The sequence below is a fragment of the Lithobates pipiens genome, unplaced genomic scaffold (genome assembly GCF_037356315.1).
Source record: "Lithobates pipiens isolate NorthernLeopardFrog02 unplaced genomic scaffold, aLitPip1_a1.2 Scaffold_30, whole genome shotgun sequence".
In the NCBI taxonomy this organism is placed as follows: Eukaryota; Metazoa; Chordata; class Amphibia; order Anura; family Ranidae; genus Lithobates; species Lithobates pipiens.
In genome coordinates, this window is record NW_027507791.1 from 41,384,292 (window position 1) to 41,403,472 (window position 19,181).

At 44.5% G+C, this 19,181-nt stretch overlaps 1 protein-coding gene across 2 annotated transcripts in view; it reads left to right on the forward strand.

Annotated features, from left to right (window-relative positions):
* The window catches only part of LOC143942699 (NACHT, LRR and PYD domains-containing protein 3-like), a 73,530-nt gene that overhangs the window by 16,964 nt on the left and 37,385 nt on the right, over positions 1-19,181 (forward strand). For both annotated transcript variants that reach the window (XR_013264822.1, XM_077464077.1), the window contains exons 2-5: positions 665-825; positions 9,478-9,655; positions 11,632-11,697; positions 16,724-18,437. Coding sequence is in view for 1 of the 2 variants with exons in the window: in XM_077464077.1 (XP_077320203.1) it covers positions 665-825; positions 9,478-9,655; positions 11,632-11,697; positions 16,724-18,437 (2,119 nt within the window). In the remaining variant the exon portion in view is untranslated. The remainder of the gene's footprint in view (positions 1-664; positions 826-9,477; positions 9,656-11,631; positions 11,698-16,723; positions 18,438-19,181) is intronic.

A 19,181-nucleotide genomic window follows, 5' to 3' on the forward strand; every position in this document is an offset into this window, starting at 1 on the left:
GCGGGGATTGGGCATCCGAGGAGCTTCGGCGGGGATTGGGCATCCGAGGAGCATCGGCGGGGATTGGGCATCCGAGGAGCATCGGCGGGGATTGGGCATCCGAGGAGCATCGGCGGGGATTGGGAAACCAGGCATCGGCGCGGATTGGACATCCGAGGAGCATTGGCGGGGATTGGGCAACCAGGCATCGGCCAGCATCTCCTCTCCTCCTAGGTGTCCAATAGGATCGCCTGCCCTTTCAGCCAGTCTGGAGACAGATATCAGACCCGCTTCTCAATAGGCCGGGAGAAGGATCAATGTTGCAACTGCAAATATTAATTCGCTATTCCTATATCCTATGTGACCCTATTTTGAAGCCTATTAGAGCCTCTGGCTCTAATCAGGTGGTTAAAAAAAAAACCTGGCCCCTGTAATTCATGCGCCCAGTGCCATGAAATAGGGGGCAGCCGCAGCGACCATGGACAGGTTCATACAATGCATGAGTCTATCCATTGCCTATAGGGGGTGGCCTGGATAGAAGGGGCATTGCCCAGGCACCCCTAATGGTCCAGATGATCCCTAGATGAAAGTTAGATGGGGTATACATTTTGAAGCAAAGCCTTGCAAGTGTAAACGGGGACTAAAAGCCACAATCTTGTAAATTTATTTTTTGTGTTTTCTGTAGAGGACATCGGGAGTTTCCACCATCATCTGTCTTCATATTCCGACTCATCGCTGAGGAGGATATACGAGTATTACAGAGATGATCTGATCTACATCCTGAAGAACGTGGACACTCGGGCCCTCCTGAAGGAACTAAAATCTCAGAATGTCTTAAGCACAGATGTAAGGCCAAACTTTTTAACTGCAATATATGTCTATGACAGTGGAAAAAAAAACGGTGGATATATTTACTGCTACGTGTAGATGTTGGCCATTTCCGTAAGGCCTCATGTACAATGCTGATGGTAAATGGATGTTTAGGAGCAGTTGGGCATTTTTATCAACTGCTCCTGAATGCTCCTCTGTATTATCTTATCAGTACATGTACACAGGGTCGTTTTTATACTTGTTTCTAGGCAGTTGCGTTTAGAGGCTTTTTTTGGAACCCAAAAAATGCGTTCAGAAGCTGTGTTTAGAGGCATTTCAAACGCCAGACGTGGCTACCCGTGTTTAGGCATGTTTTCTTCTAGTAGCGTTTTTAACCACTTGCCGACCGCCTCACACAGATATACTGTGGCAGAATGGCACGGACAAGCAAACTAACGTACCTGTATGTTGCCCTTTAAGAGGAGGCCTGCTGGTGCGTGCCCATGGCAAGCTCGGTGAGTTGGGTCGTGGGTCCCCCGGCCTCGATGTTCACGGGGATACCCGTGGCAAGCTCCATGAGTTGGGTCGTGGGTCCCGGGGACTAGATGTCTGCGGGGATACCCGCTGCAAGCTTTGGGAGTCAGGTTGCGGGTCCCGCGGACTCGGTAATACCTGCGGCAGGCTCTGTGAGTCGGGTTGCGGGTCCCTCAGACTCGATGTCCGTGGGGATACCCGTGGCAAGCTTAGTGAGTTGGGTCGTGGGTCCAACGGCCTCGATGTTCACAGGGATACCCGTGGCAAACTCCATGAGTTGGGTCGTGGGTCCCGGGGACTAGATGTCCGCGGGGTTACCCTCTGCAAGCTCTGTGAGTCGGGTTGTGGGTCCCGCAGACTCGATGTCTGTGGGGATACCCGCGGCAAGCTCAGTGAGTTGGGTCGTGGGCCCCACGGACTCGATGCCCACGGAAAGCTCCATGAGTTGGGTCGCGGGTACCGAGGACTCAATGTCCGCGGGGATACCCACAGCAAGCTCAGTGAGTAGTGTCGCGGGTCCCGCGTACATCGAGATGCCCGCGATTGTATCACGTCTCATGTAAACAACCATCTCCCCATTCTGCCTAGTGACACTGTCACTGACCTCTGCTCCCTGTGATCGGGAGCAGAGATCAGTGACGTGCCACACATAGCCACACCCCCCCACAGTTAGAAACACTCCCCAGGACACATTTAATCCCTTAACTTCCAGTGTCGTTTACACAGGAATCAGTGCATTTGTATAGCACTGATTGCTGTATAAATGACAATGGTCCTAAAAATGTGTCAAAAATGTCCGATGTGTCCGCCATAATGTCGCAGTCACAATAAAAATCTCTGATCGCCGCCATTACTAGTAAAAAAAAATTATTAATAAAAATGCCATAAAACTATCCCCTTTTTTGTAATTCTTGGTGCCAGTCCTCCACCGTTTGCTGCTCGAGATGTGGTCGAGGTACACCATTACATCATCATCTCCCAGTAAAGATCCGCTAGAGATGATGGTTTAAATGCTCGTTTGACCCACCGCTATACGGTTGTTGTGTACTTGAATGTTGCCGTTTTTTGATTAATTAGCAGTCACTAGTTTAATACTCATTCCTGGGGGGTGGCTCCTGGGATTTTCAAAAAAATTTTTTTCATAGCGCTGCATTTTATATTCTTTTTTTATTTATTAACAAAAGCAAAAAAAATAACAACTAGCTACAATCACACTGCTTTCTCTCACGGATTGGCTGAAATAGTTCATAAATGCTTGTTTTTAATGCTTTCTAATCATTTGGGAGGGTCTCCTGAGGTTATCCTTAGTAAACACTCCTGAACGCAAACGTGGCTAAACGCCGCTTGTAAACGCTGCTAAACACACGTTTTTAACTGTGATGTTCCAGTGTTCAGGAGAGGTGGAGAAACGTCCCATGTATATAAAGCCTTAAAGTCAAAGCTGGTCCCCTCCCCCCCCCCCCCCCTCCGCCTCCTGAGCTTGCAAGGTTAAAATCTTGCATATAGCTTCAGCTATAGTATTACAGTAGTATCACCAGAGCTAAAGTCCTCCTTGCATCAGAGAAATACTAAAATAGCGCTAAAAAGAAAATAAAAATAGAAATAAAAAATTGATGGTAATGAAACCATAGGGCAATGGCAAACACCACGGCCAACAGTCTTTATGTAGCAGATGGATATGAGGACAGTTCAGATAATTCAGTCACTTTTATCTTAGCGTGCGCCTTCCACCAGAGTAAGAATGCAATTATCCACCTTGTGAAGCGCACACCCCTCCGGGGTACAAACTCACCAGACGCCGCTAGAAAGAGAGCCTTGTATCAGTATACAAACACCGCTCTGTGCTGACACCCCACTTATCCAGAAGGTCCACTGGTATAGGTACTCCGATTGTATCATAAAAACACAAGGATAGACAGGGGCGGACTGACCATTCAGCCACTCGGGCACTGCCCGAGGGCCCCAGGCCACTAGGGGGCCCCATCAGGGTTGCCAGCCTCAGTAAAACCAGGGACAGTATGTAAAAATCCTCTCCAGTACCTTCTCAGCCAATGGAAACATGTCTGTGTATACTATCTGTACATGTATGTGTATACTGTGTGGCCCCATAATCTCTGATTGCCTGGGGACCCCATAATCTCCTATTGCCCGGGGGCCCCATGAGTTGTCAGTCCGCCCCTGAGGATAGATGTACATAGCGTAATCCTGTTTATTATAATGCAACATACCCATACAGCAGAAACCCCCCTTAATCCTAGCTGCTTACATTTAAAATGCAATCAACGAGCATAAAGAAATACAATAGAGGGCGCTATCACTATCTCTAGCCGTCCGTTGGAAGTGTGCTGTTCCTTGCAGACACTGTATTACACTTCCGGGTAGAAGGCAGAGCGCGGTGGAGCGCACAACGTCACTTCCGGTTTCGGCGCTGGTCAGGCCTTTAGCTCTGGTGATACTACTGTAATATTATTTTTAAAAAGAAAGAAAAGAAAATTAGTTGGGACTTTAAATGAGGAATACAGGGGCTGTTCGAGTCCCCTCCTCCTTCGCGGTTCAATATATAAATTCCCCTGTCCGGGGTTGGCCCTTTTTGAATTTTTCATAATAAAATATTATTTATTCCCCTTTTATTTTTTCTATAGATCCTTAACACGGTTTTGCTCCTGATGATAGGCTATAAGGCCTTGAAACACGTAGAGCTAACAACAACCGCGTGTATATACAGTGGTGTGAAAAAGTGTTTGCCCCCTTCCTCATTTCCTGTTCCTTTGCATGTTTGTCACACTTAAGTGTTTCGGAACATCAAACCAATTTAAACAATAGTCAAGGACAACACAAGTAAACACAAAATGCAATTTGTAAATGAAGGTGTTTATTATTAAAGGTGAAAAAAAATCCAAACCATCATGGCCCTGTGTGAAAAAGTGATTGCCCCCTAAACCTAATAACTGGTTGGGCCACCCTTAGCAGCAACAACTGCAACCAAGCGTTTGCGATAACGTGCAATGAGGCTTTTACAGCGTCCTGGAGGAATTTTGGCCCACTCATCTTTGCAGAATTGTCCTAATTCAGTTACATTAGAGGGTTTTCGAGCATGAACGGCCTTTTTAAGGTCATACCACAACATCTCAATAGGATTCAGGTCAGGACTTTGGCTAGGCCACTCCAAAGTCTTCATTTTGTTTTTCTTCAGCCATTCGGTGGTAGACTTGCTGGTGTGTTTAGGATCATTGTCCTGCTGCAGAACCCAAGTTCGTTTCAGCTTGAGTACACGAACAGATGGTCGGACATTCTCCTTCAGGATCTCTTGGTAGACAGCAGAATTCATAGTTCCTTTTATCACGGCAAGTCTTCCAGGTCCTGAAGCAGCAAAACAGCCCCAGACCATCACACTACCACCACCATATTTTACTGTTGGTATAATGTTCTTTTTATGAAATGCAGTGTTCCTTCTACGCCAGATATACTTGGACACACACCTTCCAAAGAGTTCCACTTTTGTCTCATCGGTCCACAGAATGTTGTCCCAAAAGTCTTGGGGATCATCAAGATGTGTTGTGGAGAAATTGAGACGAGCTTTGATGTTCTTTTTTCTCAGCAGTGGTTTTCTCCTTGGAACTCTGCCATGCAGGCCATTTTTGCCCAGTCTTTTCCTGATGGTGGAGGCATGAACGCTGACCTTAACTGAGGCAAGTGAGGCCTGCAGTTCCTTGGACGTTGTTGTGGGGTCTTTTGTGACCTCTTGGATGAGTCGTCGCTGCGCTCTTGGGGTAATTTTGGGCGGCTGGCCACTCCTGGGAAGGTTCACCACTGTTCCATGTCTTCGCCATTTGTGGATAATGGCTCTCACTGTGGTTCGCTGGATTCCCAAAGCTTTGGAAATGGCTTTATAACCCTTTCCAGACTGATAGATCTCAATTACTTTCTTTCTCAATTGTTCCTGAATTTCTTTGAGGTCTCGGCATGATGTGTAGCTTTTAAGGATCTTCTGGTGGACCTTACGGTGTCAAGCAGCTCCTATTTAAGTGATGCCTTGATTGTGAACAGGTGTGGCAATAATCAGGCCTGGGTGTGGCTAGAGAAATTGAACTCAGATGTGGACAACCACAGTTATAGCATGTTTTAACAAGGGGGGCAATCACTTTTTCACACATGGCCATGATGGTTTGGATTTTTTTTCACCTTTAATAATAAACACCTTCATTTACAAATTGCATTTTGTGTTTACTTGTGTTGTCCTTGACTATTGTTTAAATTGGTTTGATGTTCCGAAACACTTAAGTGTGACAAACATGCAAAGGAACAGGAAATGAGGAAGGGGGCAAACACTTTTTCACACCACTGTACGTATGAATCCTTCTGATCGTCGTTCCTTCTTTATTTGTTTCTTTTTCCTTTTTATTTCCATTTTAATTTTATTTTTGTGGCTCTTTTGCGATATCTGTATAGTCATTAACTCTATTATACTAAATCATGTTTCAATTACTGCTTGTATCTCATAATATATGTACCAACTCCTTGTTGGAATGTGTAATCAATGTGCAATATTTTTTATGAATTGTATACGTGTAAAAATATAAAAATAATAGTATATAGCAAAATGCATGGAATCAATTGATACGAATATTTTCTAACAATTCAAATGGATTAAAACTAGTTTTGATTCAATTTATTTCATTGCTCCCGTGTGCTTCATGGAAAAGTCCCAGTAGCTACGCTCTCCTATTTTTATATACTGTAATATTATATTTATATTTATCTAAACAGCTGCTTAGTCTTATTTTATGTTTTGATTTCATCTCTATTTTATATTGGTAATTTTATATTTTTATTTATCTATATATTTATTTTTATTTTTTAATGTCTGAGCCCTTGTGCACATGGTCGGACAATGTCCGATAGGACCGTGTTGTCGGATAATCCGACAGTGTGTGGGCTCCATCGGACTGTTTCCGTCGGAGTATCCGACAGACCACGTTTTCCAGCTGGTCTATAAAATTTTTAGACAACATGATCTGATGGGACTTTGTCCGATCATGTGTAGAGAATTCCGATCGGACAAAGTGCCACGCATGCTCAGATCAAATTCCTACACCAAAGTTATTGGCTACTAGCCTGAACGTAGTCCCGTCCTAACGAAATAACGTCATCACGTTAAGTACGATCGGATTTTCGAACAACTTTGTCCGACCGTGTGTATGCAACAGTTTCGGACAAAATCCATCGGACAAAATCCGTCGGACAAAATCCGACGGATTTGGTTGTCAGAATGTCCGACCGTGTGTACAAGGGCTGAGACATCGACATATGATATCGAATAGTTCAACACATCTACCTGCTGCTGGCTCTGTAGGATTTAGGTGGCGCTGCGTGGGTGACCCATAGGCAGTGCTGGACTTACCATTGGGCTTGACTGGGCTCAAGCCCATGGGCCCCACCCAATAGGGGGCCCCCGCCGAGATACATAGCCGATTGCACTCGGCTCCGCTCAGTCACGTCCAGTCCCTCCCTATGATGGACATAACACAGGGTCTGGTCGTGACTGTGAGCTGAGCCGAGTACACTCGAGTACTCTCGGCTCCGCTCGGGACTGCGAGAGGACCCGAGAGCCGCCGAGATACACAGGACTCTGTATCTCGGCAGCGCCATTTTTAAACTTCAAAGTTGCAAATGACACTGGGGCGAGGCTTCAAATGACAAGGCTATACTGACAAGGCTGCAATGACACTGGACAAGGCTGCAGATGGATGGGAAAGGCTGCAGATGGACACTGATAAGGCTGCATTGATGGGCATTTAAATGTACGTTTTTTCCTTAAACTTCCCTCCTAAACTTGGGGTGCGTGTTATACGCCGATAACTGCGGTAATGTATAGAAGGTAGGGCCCAAAAGTGACTCAAGCCCAGGGGCCCCCACCACCCTAAGTCCTGCCCTGCCCATAGGCCATAGTTATACCTCATTTATCTATATAGCTTCAGCTGCCTATAGCTCTAGAACCCCCCCCCCCCCCCCCTCACAAATTTTCTTCATGTCTTGGTTTTAGTAACATTTGAAAACAATGTAATAATAATAAGAAATCTGTCTCATGATTTTCTTTCACTAAATTATTTTATTAGAAGACATGTGCACACTGAAATATTTTGTTTTGGAATTTCGTTTTCGTCCGAAAAATACATTTGTTTAGTTACTGCCGAAATGTGTTTTTATTTATCTCGTTTAGTTAAAAAATGCATTCGTCCAATAATCCGAAATAATTAAGGTTGAATCTGTCATTGAAGGGTTATGGTGTCTGTCGAATGTCCTAAGAAGATTCGACGGAGCAGCTGAACTGTACGACGCTGCGATCGTACATTTCTGGCCGAATGTTCCGCCCACAAGCTATAGTAGAATTCTAATGTTGTATAACACTAGTGTAGTGCCGGTACTCCTAACGAGTACGTGCTATGTATTTAAATTTAGTTTTTGCTCAAAACGATAGTAAGTTTTGGGGTTAATTGTGCTAAATTGTACTTTGACATCAGTTTGGCTGAGCTGTATAGAAGTTCTGCCTGGTCATAGGTGGGGTTGTACACCTGTGGGAGGCTTTACAACACAGTCTGGTTGGACGCATTGGGTACCAATCTCCATCTCGGAGCCAATCAGTGGGCACGTTTGTCTCACTACCTAATCCAGGAGAGGGTACTTAAGGTGCTGAAGTGACGTGGTTCTGGGTTACGGTCCAGAAGTTGTTGCTAACCCCCGTGGTCCTGGTCCTCCTGATCAGCCCCCAGGGGCCCTCATGGCCTGGGGTGCGGATCCATCCGTTTCTGAGCCTCAGAAATGGCTAGTTCGAGGCGCAGTAACTGGAAGGAGGATTCTGAGGTATTCCGGTGCCGTCTCGGGTTTGGAGAGGCCCAGCAACTCTACACGCGACCACGGGAGGACTCTTCAGTAAGAGAGCCACGCACAAGGCTGGCTGCTCGGTAAGAGCCTGGAAGCTGAGCTGCCATGGACATTGATTGAATCCGCAATTCTTACGGTATCGCCGGACCGGCTGAAAGATTCTGGTACAGTAAGAAAAGTTCCTACTTCTATCCTTCCAGTTATAACTAAGTTTCCAAGTTTTCAACCAAGTCTGTGTGAGAGACTTTGAAAAGCTAGAATTACCTGTTGGCTGCTAAACCCAGACTTTTATTGAAGTCAGCAGTTCCAAGCACCTGAGCTAAACTTTACCCTGATACCCTCTATTCCCAACTTAGAGACTGAGTTTGTTCAACTGTTTTACGCAAAATAAAAATCCTAACAAGGAATTCAAGTGTCTGTCTCTACAGTTACTGGGTCATCAACCCTGGGAACCCCTAGACAAGAACAACGAGTACGAGCTGGAGGAGGTAATCGGTAAGCCCAGAAAAATTCAGCAGCTCCTTCGGGGGTTAGTGCTACACTTTATTATTATTACTAGTCAACCAAGATTAGAATTCTTCTATAGCCTATGGGCGGAGTATTTGACCATAAATGTCCTCTCGCGGCGACTGCTTCGTCTAATCTTTATGTCGAAACTTTTCTCTCTATGTCGAATAATCTTGGACTAATAGAGTTAGGTTAGGCACATTCGACCTTTTTGCTATTGTCTCTATAATGTTGAATCTTTTCTCTCTATGTCGAATCTTTTCTCTCTATGTAGAATAATCTTGGATTAATAGAGGTAAGGTTAGGCACATTCGACCACAGGTTCATTTGACACAGATCGCTATTGTCAGTGTCATGTCGAATCTCCTATCTATATCGAACTTCTGTCACAACGAAATCGAAAATAAAGCATTTGTTTATGTCGGATCTTTCGGTTTTCGGATTCTGCACGTTTGTTATTGTTTGTTAAAACGATAACGAAAATACCCAAAATTCAGACGAAAATGCATTCGGACGAAAACGAATGCACATGTCTATTTATTAGTAGAAAAATTTAACTCAACAGATTAGTGCAGGGGTAGGCAACCCCCGGCACTGGTGCCGCCAGCGGCACGCAAAGGATTGCAAGGACAACCATGCCAACTTCTTACAAGAAATTATGGCCGGCATTGTAAAATGTAATTTGGAATTGTCTTTATGTAAATTAAGTTTTTTATCTTTTGAGTGACTTTTAAAAAAAGATGAAAACTATATTTTGTGTTTCAGACCCTCCTGGCCAGGGAAAAACATATGAGAAAGGATGCCTTCTCTCACACCTTATTACAAGATATTCAGGATCGGGGAAGACAAGCTGTGATTGGATTCTGGGAATGTCTCTATGCGTTACAGAAAACCCATCCTCATCCTAGTTTATTGGCAGTTCTGAAAGAAATCAGCCAAACAGGTAATAGAAATTTGTGTTTTCGGTAACCATTGTGACAATCCGGGTACCAGTGGTGGAATTACCAGAGTCGCATCATTTGCACTGGCGATGGGGCCCTGACATTCCGCAACTGTAGGGGGGGTGCCCAGCGGGGTTACTATTCACACACGGCTCTGAGCGGAGAGCATGTCTCTCATGGAACAGCAGCACAGAGACACCGGCATTGACATTCTATTTCCCCCCTGTCTGTCCTCTCTTGCACGGGATGACACACAGCTGATCTGCTCCTTCTTCTCCCCCCTCTGTCCTGTGAGCTTGTTAGCTTCACACTTGACTGCCCATGGAGCACACAGGAGAGGGGAGAGGGAGAAGGGGGAGCAGATCAGCCGTGTGTCCTCTGTCCTCCTGTGCGAGAGAGGATGGGTGGATGGGGGGAATAGATCGTCGGTGTCTTTGTGCTGTTGTTCCATGAAAGACATGCTCTCCGCTCAGAGCCATGCTGTCCCGAGAAGGCAGACGGCACTGATGGGCACCACTAGAAGGCACTGATGGGCACCACTAGAAGGCACTGATAGGCACCGCTAGAAGGCACTGATAGGCACCGCTAGAAGGCACTGATGAGCACCGCTAGAAGGCACTGATGGGCACTGATGGACACTGATAGGAGGCACTAATGGTCACTGATAGGTGGCATTTATGGGCAGGGCACTAATGGGAGGCATTTATGGGCACTGATGGGAGGCATTTATGGGCACTGATAGGAGGCACTGATGAGCACTGTTAGGATTCACTGATGAGCACTAATGGGCACAGATAGGCCACATTGATGAGAACTGATAGGCAGCACTTATAGGAGGCACTAATGTGCACTGATAGGTGGCATTGATGGGCACTGAGGAACACTGACAGGCAGAACTTAGGCAGTATTGATGACTAGCATTGAAGAGTACTGATAGGTGGCACTGATGGACGCTGTTAGGCGGCATTAATGAGCTCTGATAGGTGGTGCTGATAGGCAGGATTGATGGGCACTAATAGGCGGCATTAATGAGTACTGATAGGTAACACTTATAGGTGGAATTGATGGGCAATGATAGGTGGCATTGATGAGCACTAATAGGTGGCATTGGCCACATTGATGAGACCTGATAGATGGCACTGATGATTGGGGCACTGATTATCAGTGTAAACAATTTACTGACATTCTTGACAGCAGTCCTTTCCTAACACAGACACAGCGTGGGAGGAAAGGGCTGCAGCTAACCGGCAAGCCTGTTTACATGTGATCAGATGATCACATGGTAAAGGGCCGCTGTGATTGCGCTGGATGCATGTACCAGGGGGCATTCGGGAAGCACGGTTTTGGGAGGGTGTCCATGGACACCCTCCCAAAATTGGAAGCCTGGGTCTCGGATGGAAGGGGGGCCCCATCATGGTTTCTTGCACCGGGGCCCTCAAGGTTCTAGTTACGCCTCTGCCGGGTAAAAAGTGGTGGCATTATGGGTGGAGAGAAGAATCACATTGTGCAGTGGGGGACATGGACATCTAACACATGGGAATCTCAGATATTGAAGATTCTGCTAGAGGTGTAGCTATTCAAGAGCCACAAATCAAAAGGTCGGCCACCGCAAAGCACATAAACTCTTCATTATTCCATAGCCATAGGGATACAAAATGATCCAATACACAAACAAATGCTGACACATAACCAATTCAAGAGAGTGAAGGGCCATGGACAGATGGGCAGGTAAGTATTTCTCTTTTTTTTGTGTGTCATTTATATTTAATGTTTTTATAGTTTTGTATCTGATTCATCAAAGCACATTTGATGGTATTGTTTATACCTGAGTAATATATCGATTTCAAAATTCATCATATTATTATACATTACAGATATCAAAAGTTATGTGCAGACATCTTTCAGATTCATCAATATGGGGGTGTGCCTCCAATAGATGTGATCAGGCTATAACTTGTATTCCCTTATTTTCCTATAGGTGAGGGTCTGGTGAATCAGATTCTGCTGGATGAATATGGACACTCGCTGACTCCGGAGATGAGAAGTATTTTATTTAAAAATATCACCAATTTGCTCCAAAGTGTAGATAGAGCTGATGTTATGTTTTCCCTAAATTTAGACTTTGTTCTTGAGATTTATGTAAGAAATGGGTATAACCCCCCCCCCCCCCACAAAAAAACATGTCATATATTGCAGCTTACCAGTCCTTGGGTATGGTGGCTGCATTTGTTTTTGTGAAAATACACTATAAACCATGTTTTATATCTGTAAACTATTGTAAACTACTAATCCCATCAATTCAGCATGCAATGGGGATGAAGACAAGCAGACATGCTTGAAGGCCAGCCTGTGTGGCCACCATGGCTTCCTCCATAGATATACAGTGGAACCTAGGATTACCAGCATAATCCATTCCAGAAGAACGGTTGTAATCCAAATCACTCGCATATCAAAGCGAGTTTCCACATAGAAGTCAATGGAAACGAAGATAATTCATTCCGCATTGACTTCTATTACATGCAATACCACATGTGGCCAGAGGTGGGGGGTGCCGGAGAGCCTCGGAAATACTCAGGGATAGCTCGGAAGACCTCGGGAAGTGCCTCGGCAGTATTTCCGAGTCATTCTGAGTATTTCCGAACGGCTCCGAACTGTTCCGAGTGTCCCCGGCGCCCCCGCACCTCTGGCCAAATACACTACTGCACCGCCCATTAATTTAGAATTTTGCTCGTTTTGCGATACAATGCTCGCAAACTGAGTCAGAATTAAGAAAAAAAAAGTTGCTCGTATATCAAAAAGCTTGTTAACTGCAATACTCGTAAACCAAGGTTCCACTGTAGTGGGAAAAATGTGTAGACAGGATGTCATTTGTAGGATCACTGGGTGCAAATATAGGAAAAAAAGACTGCAACAAAGAAAACAAATGCAGTGGCCACATTTGGCTTTCTGTAGTTTGTGCGTTTACATACCTTATGTTAGGGTAGTTTACCTGCACCAAGGTGCCGGGACAAGGGGTGGGCAGGAGGGGGAAGCCGCCCTGGGTGCAGTGGTTTATTGCAGGGATGGGAACTCCCTGACCCTAACCCTAAGGGAAGAGGGGGGGGGCGCAGTTTGGCATTTTTGCCCTGGGCGCTGGATGACCCCGTCCCAACACTGCCTGTGCCATTTTTATATATTTTCAGAAATGTTCTGAATGCTTGTGTAAAGGTAGCCCGTTCATTTAGATTGGACTTCCAAGACACATAATTAGAACAAAAAGTGGATCTTTTTCTAAATGAGGAGCACCATAATCCACATTGAGGCGTAGCGCAGTGCTCAGCACATTCTAAAATAATGAAAGGAGGGACATTTTAAAGGAATGTTGCCACAATGTCAGATCCGTTCCATATAAAAGAAAAAAGTGCTGTATGTTCTACTTTTGCTGACTGCACTCGGCCATTGAAATACATTGAAAACATTGTGCATGCGTTTTTGATGCAGATTAAAAATGCACTGGACTGTATCTGGTGTGAACCAGCCCTAACAAATAAACATTTAATGTAGCATAGACCTGTGACAAAGGATTATCAGAGCACTCTGGGTTTTTAGAACGTTTTAATTCCAGCCAAGCCAAACGGTAAATTCACTTGCAAAGTGGAATTTCACTTTGCTAAGTGAACAGCCTATATCAGACTTTCTCAACCCTTTCAACACAGAGGAACCCTTGAAATAGTTCTCTGGTCTCAGGGGAACCCCTTCTAAAAATTTGAAATCTACAACTCATGATACATTAGTGTGATGGTCAGTGGGAAGAATGGTCCTTACACTTGTGGTCATTGGGAAGAATGACCTCCTTACAGATAGCTAAAAAGATCAATGGTGTGAGTGGGAACTTATCTGACCGGCAGAAATGGTCCAATGCTGAAGGAACCCCTAGCAACCTCTGGAGGAACCCTAGTTGAGAATCACTGGTCTATATGTTATAGTAAATCAACCCTATTGAAGTAACAGTGTAGCATTGGAGCAATAGTACATTTAGAAAATAGAATGCATATAAAGAAAAGTTTGTAAACTTCCATCTTTGAATTTTTCCTATAGGTAAGCCTATAATAAGGCTTACCTATAGGTTGTATAACCCCTTCCCGCCGAGTGTACGCAGATCTGCATACTCGGCTTCCGGGGGGTATACCGGGATGATGCCCGCACCTGCAGGCATCATCCCGGTACCGTTTTTTACAGCGGGCGATTGGCTTTCCAGCCATAACAACCGATGCGGCTAAAAGCCGCTCGGCTGTTATGCCGGAGGAGCGGGAGGGGACGTCCCCCCTCCCGCCGCCTCTCGCCGCAGTTACCGGTGCTCCCGCTCGATCGGGAGCACCGATCAGTGATCCGACGCCTCCGGCTGCTGGGGAGGAACTGGAACGAAGCCGTAATCAGCTTCGTTCCAGTCTCCTCATCGTAAACACGGAAGCGACGTCATGACGTCACTTCCCATTTACTCGGCTGCCAATGGCGCCGGTTTAAAAAAAATATCCGGTATTCAGAATCGCCGTTTTCGGCGATCTGAATACATTGAAGTGTAAAGGAGGGGTGGGGGGTCTTTTAGGCCCCCGATCCCTCCATAAAGAGTACCTGTCACCACCTATTACTGTCACAAGGGATGTTTACATTCCTTGTGACAGCAATAAAAGTGATCAAATTTTTTTATTTTTTTTAAAACAATTTAGTCATTTTAAAATAAATAAAATAAATAAAAAAAAAAAAAAAAAAAAATTCAAAGCGCCCGCCGTCCCCGCGAGCTCGCGAAGCAAAGAAAACGCATACGGAAGTCGCGCCCGTGTATGTAAACGGTGTTCAAATCACACATGTGAGGTATCGCCGCGATCGTCAGAGCGAGAGCAATAATTCTAGCAGTAGACCTCCTCTGTAACGCTAACCTGGTAACCGTAAAAAATTTTTAAAGCGTCGCCTATTGAGATTTTTAGGTACCGTACTTTGTCATCAATCTACAAGTGCGCGCAATTATAAAGTGTGACATGTTTGGTATCTATTTACTCGACGTAACATTATCTTTCACATTACGCAAAAAAATTGGGCTAATTTTACTGTTTTGTTTTTTTTTATTCATGAAAGTGTCCCTTTTCCCAAAAAGTTGCGTTTAAAACACCACTGCGCAAATACCGTGTGACACAAAATATTGCAACAATCGCCGTTTTATTCTCTAGAGCCTCTGCTAAAAAAATATATATAATGTTTGGGGGTTCCAAGTAATTTTCTAGCAAAAAATATGGATTTTAACTTGTAAACACCAAATTCCAAAAATAGGCTTAGTCATGAAAGGGATAAATACTGTATCTCCTAAAGGTGCGCCTTTTAACCGGTTCCCGACCAGCACGCAACGATGTACGTCGACAGAATGGCATGGGCAGGCATATTGGCGTACATGTACATCCAATCTTCAATGCCCCCCTGCCATCGGGAGCGCACCGCCGGCGGCACGCTCCCACGCTGGTCGGGACCCCCGTGAGTCCGGTCGCGGGACCCGCGGACTCGATCGCCGCGGGCATACCCGCGATCCTTTCACGGGACGGCTGAATTGAGGAAATGCCGTGTAAACAACATTTCTCCATTCTGCCTAGCAACTAGTGACGCTGATCTCTGCTCCATGTGATTGGAGCAGAGATCAGTGTTCACTAAATGAAAGCCCAACCCCCCCACAGTTAGTAACACACCCCTAGGAACACTTAACCCCTACACTGCCACCCACAGGTTAACCCCTTCACTGCCAGTGTCATTTACATAGGAATCACTGCATTTGTATAGCAGTGATTACTGTATAAATGACAATGGTCCCAAAAATGTCCGATGGGTCCCCCACAATGTCGCAGTCACAATAAAAATCACTTTTGCGCAAACCAATCAATAATCGCTGTATAAGAATACGTATCGGCCTAAACTGAGGGAAAAAAATGTTTTTTTATATATTTTTGGGGGATATTTATTATAACAAAAAGTAAAAAATAATGTGTTTTTTTCAAAATTGTCACTCTATTTTTGTTTATAGCGCAAAAAATAAAAATGTGGCGGGTGATCAAATACCACAAAAGAAAGCTCTATTTGTGGGAAAAAAAGGACGTCAATTTTGTTTGGGAGCCACGTCGCATGACCGTGCAATTGTCAGTTAAAGCAGTGCGAAATCGCAAAAAGTGGTCTGGTCTTTGACCAGCAAAATGGTCCGGTCTGTAAGTGGTTAAAAGATATTTACTGTATATGCAGCCAGTGACATGACTGGGGAATGTGCTCTGAAGGAACAGCCACCCATGTCGTTCCTTCAGAGCCCCATGCCATGACCCATGAGCTTGAGATTGCCAGTATCATGCTGAGATCCCATTTTTTTTTTGAGTCATCATAAGATTCTTGAATCTTATTACAAGGGACGATGCTACCCTGGTGGTGCTCATTGCGGTTATATCAGTACAGAAGCTATTACACTTACAATGAAATGCACAGAGCGTCTCCAAATCTCTTTTTCTGGGGTCCCCCTCTTTTTTGCTTTAGACTCCTCCTCTTCTCAGGGCGCCACCATAGGAAGCCTCTTCCTATGGAGGTGCACCTACGGATCTGCTCCCGAGCCTGGCCGTGTGTGACTGTTGCCACACACAGCACAACTCAGCCCTGCCCTGATCTCTCCTCACAGGATTTGATTGTCAGCAGCAGGAACCAATGGGTCCCACTGCTCCTGAGTCTCTTTTGAGAAGAGAGAGGGGGGAGAGGCTGCAGATGGGCACAGCTCTGGATCGTGATAGTACTCAGGTGTGTATACAGGGGGTTGACGGGGAAATATCAACCCCTGGACATTTTTTAACCTAAATGCATGGAAAGCGATTAAAAAATATGTCCGGGCTTTAGAATCACTTTATGTATGTAAGTCTGTATACTACTTTTATCAATGAGTTAAAATGTTATGTATTTGTAGTACTTTTCCAAAGAGCTATGCTCAGAATATGGTAGAAACTTTTACTTAGACTAAACATTACATTGTTAATTTCTACTGTAACACGAGTCATAACATTTTTCAATTATATTCCCAGCTCTTCAGGAAAAGCACAAACAACATCTGATGGTGGAGACTGAGACTCTAGTGGAGCATAGACCCCCAGGAACTACCCTGGAACCACAAAGATTCATCATCAATGAATGTTATGTGAACCTGACTGTGGTCTCCACCGATCAGTTCAGGCAGCGACCCCAGAATGAGCTAATACAGACTGGGGTAAAACATGAGGAAAGCTTGAAGAAAATACAGTCTAGCTTGGAACACATTTCCCTCAACAGGCTGTTCTGTTGGAACCCCCAGTCCCAATGTGTACCACATGCAGTAATGGTGAGCGGTGTGCCGGGAATAGGGAAGTCCACACTAATGCAGAAGTTTGTCTATGACTGGGTGACCGGAAAACACTTCCAGAGATTTGCCTTTGTCTTCTTCTTCAGATTCCGGGACCATAATAGACTTGGAGAGGTCAGCTTGGAGGAGATGATTCTTCAACAATATCCATATCTGGAGGGTCAGATTGGAGATATTTTAAAAGATCCAGAGAGGCTTCTGTTTACATTTGATAGTTTAGATGAAAGTATTCACCAAATATATTTCACATCAAGTAAATTGTCCAGTCCAAGACAGAGATCACATTTTGGTGAGATTGTGGTCAGTTTGGTGAGGCAGAGTCTTCTTAAGGGTTGCTCTGTACTGATAACCAGCCGTCCAACCAGACTGGCAACGGTGGATACCAATGTTTTCCAGAGAATAGCTGAGATCATGGGATTTCTCCATGAAGGCAGACTGATATTCTTTAATAATTTCTTTGGAAATGAGGAATTGTCAGGAAAGGCTTTTCATTATGTGCAGGAGAATGACACGCTGTACACTTTCTGTTATATCCCATCATACTGCTGGATCATCTGTACAGTGTTATCAATGTGCTTCAGATCCCAACCAACAATCACCGATCAGCTGATGACATCATTACCCAAAACCGTGACACAACTCTTTGTGACATTTGTCTCCAACATTCTGGCCAATCACAGCCAGAATAAAGATGGTGGTCACACTGCCCGGGAACTGCTGACATCTATTGGGTGGATGGCAGAACATGGAGTCATGAATCACATGATTGTATTTGATAAGCGTCATCTGGAGTCATTCAGTGTGATAAATGATAATCATGTCTTTTCATCTTTTATGATGGAATCTGGTCGGCCTCCTGATGTGGATTACACCTTCTTACATCTCACTCTTCAGGAGTTTTTTGCTGCTTTAGTCCATTTTATTAATTATAAACCTGACAGATTACAGGAAACACTGGATAGATCTGAATCTTACAAAGACGGCCGTGCTGAGATACTCCTCCGTTTCCTCTGCGGTCTCTCAGACTCTTCTACTAGATCTATGCTGAAGTCTCATGTGGGAGAATTGTCTACTCAGGCTGCCAGACATGTCATCTCCTGGATCCAGAAGAAAATTGTAGAAAAACTTAAAGCTGAACAACCCACAGAAGACAAGACAGATCTTCTTAATGTATTCTACTATCTCCATGAGACCAGGAATAAGGCTCTGGTGTCACAATGTATTGGATCAAACAACATTGACATTTCTGGTGTATTCCTCACCCCTCTGGACTGCTCTGTGCTGTCTTTTATCCTTCAAACCTGCAGGATGACTGAAGAAGTAAATCTAAATTCATGTAATATTCAGAGTGAAGGATTGAGGAAGCTTATACCGGCTCTGAACAACATCAAGAGTTTGAGGTAAAAATTAAATATGAATCACATTTCTGTGTTTAAATTGCAATGATCAGATTCCCCCCCCCCCCCCCCCAGGAAAAATAGTTATATTTGTTCCTTTTTTTATATTATATATGTTTGTATGTGAGCACATTGATAATTTCCCAAAATGAACAGATGAGAAGAGGCAGCAGAATCTCATCTATGCGATATCTGTGTTAGACACATAGCAGTCATAGCATTGGCCAAGGGTCTGTTGGGCCTCTGCTCTGATGTTACTGGGCTACAAGATCTCAGTATGGCCTGTACCTTATGTGTCTTTGTAGCAGGAAATTCTACATCCATTTTTTTCAGGGGATCACTGGAAGGGAAGAACAAGTGGTACAAAAGGTGATTATTGTGGGGAATGAGCTGACTAAGCCCTTGTACACACGGTCGGACATTCTGACAACAAAATCCGACGGATCTTGTCCGAAACTGTTGCATACACACGGTCGGACAAAGTTGTCGGAAAATCCGATCTTTCAGAACGTGATGGCGTAATTTCGTTACGACGGGACTATGTTCAGGCTATTAGCCAATAGCTTTTTTTTTTTTTTTTAAATGTATTTTTATTGAAGAAAAAAGATTTTCATACAACAGGTGAAATCGTACACAGTGATACAAATAGTCAAGATTGATAATGCAACATCGTCAAAGAAAACCGCCGCAGGCGGGAAATAGACTGTGAACATTTCAGTATATCACATCAAAAAGTAAAAAGAAAAA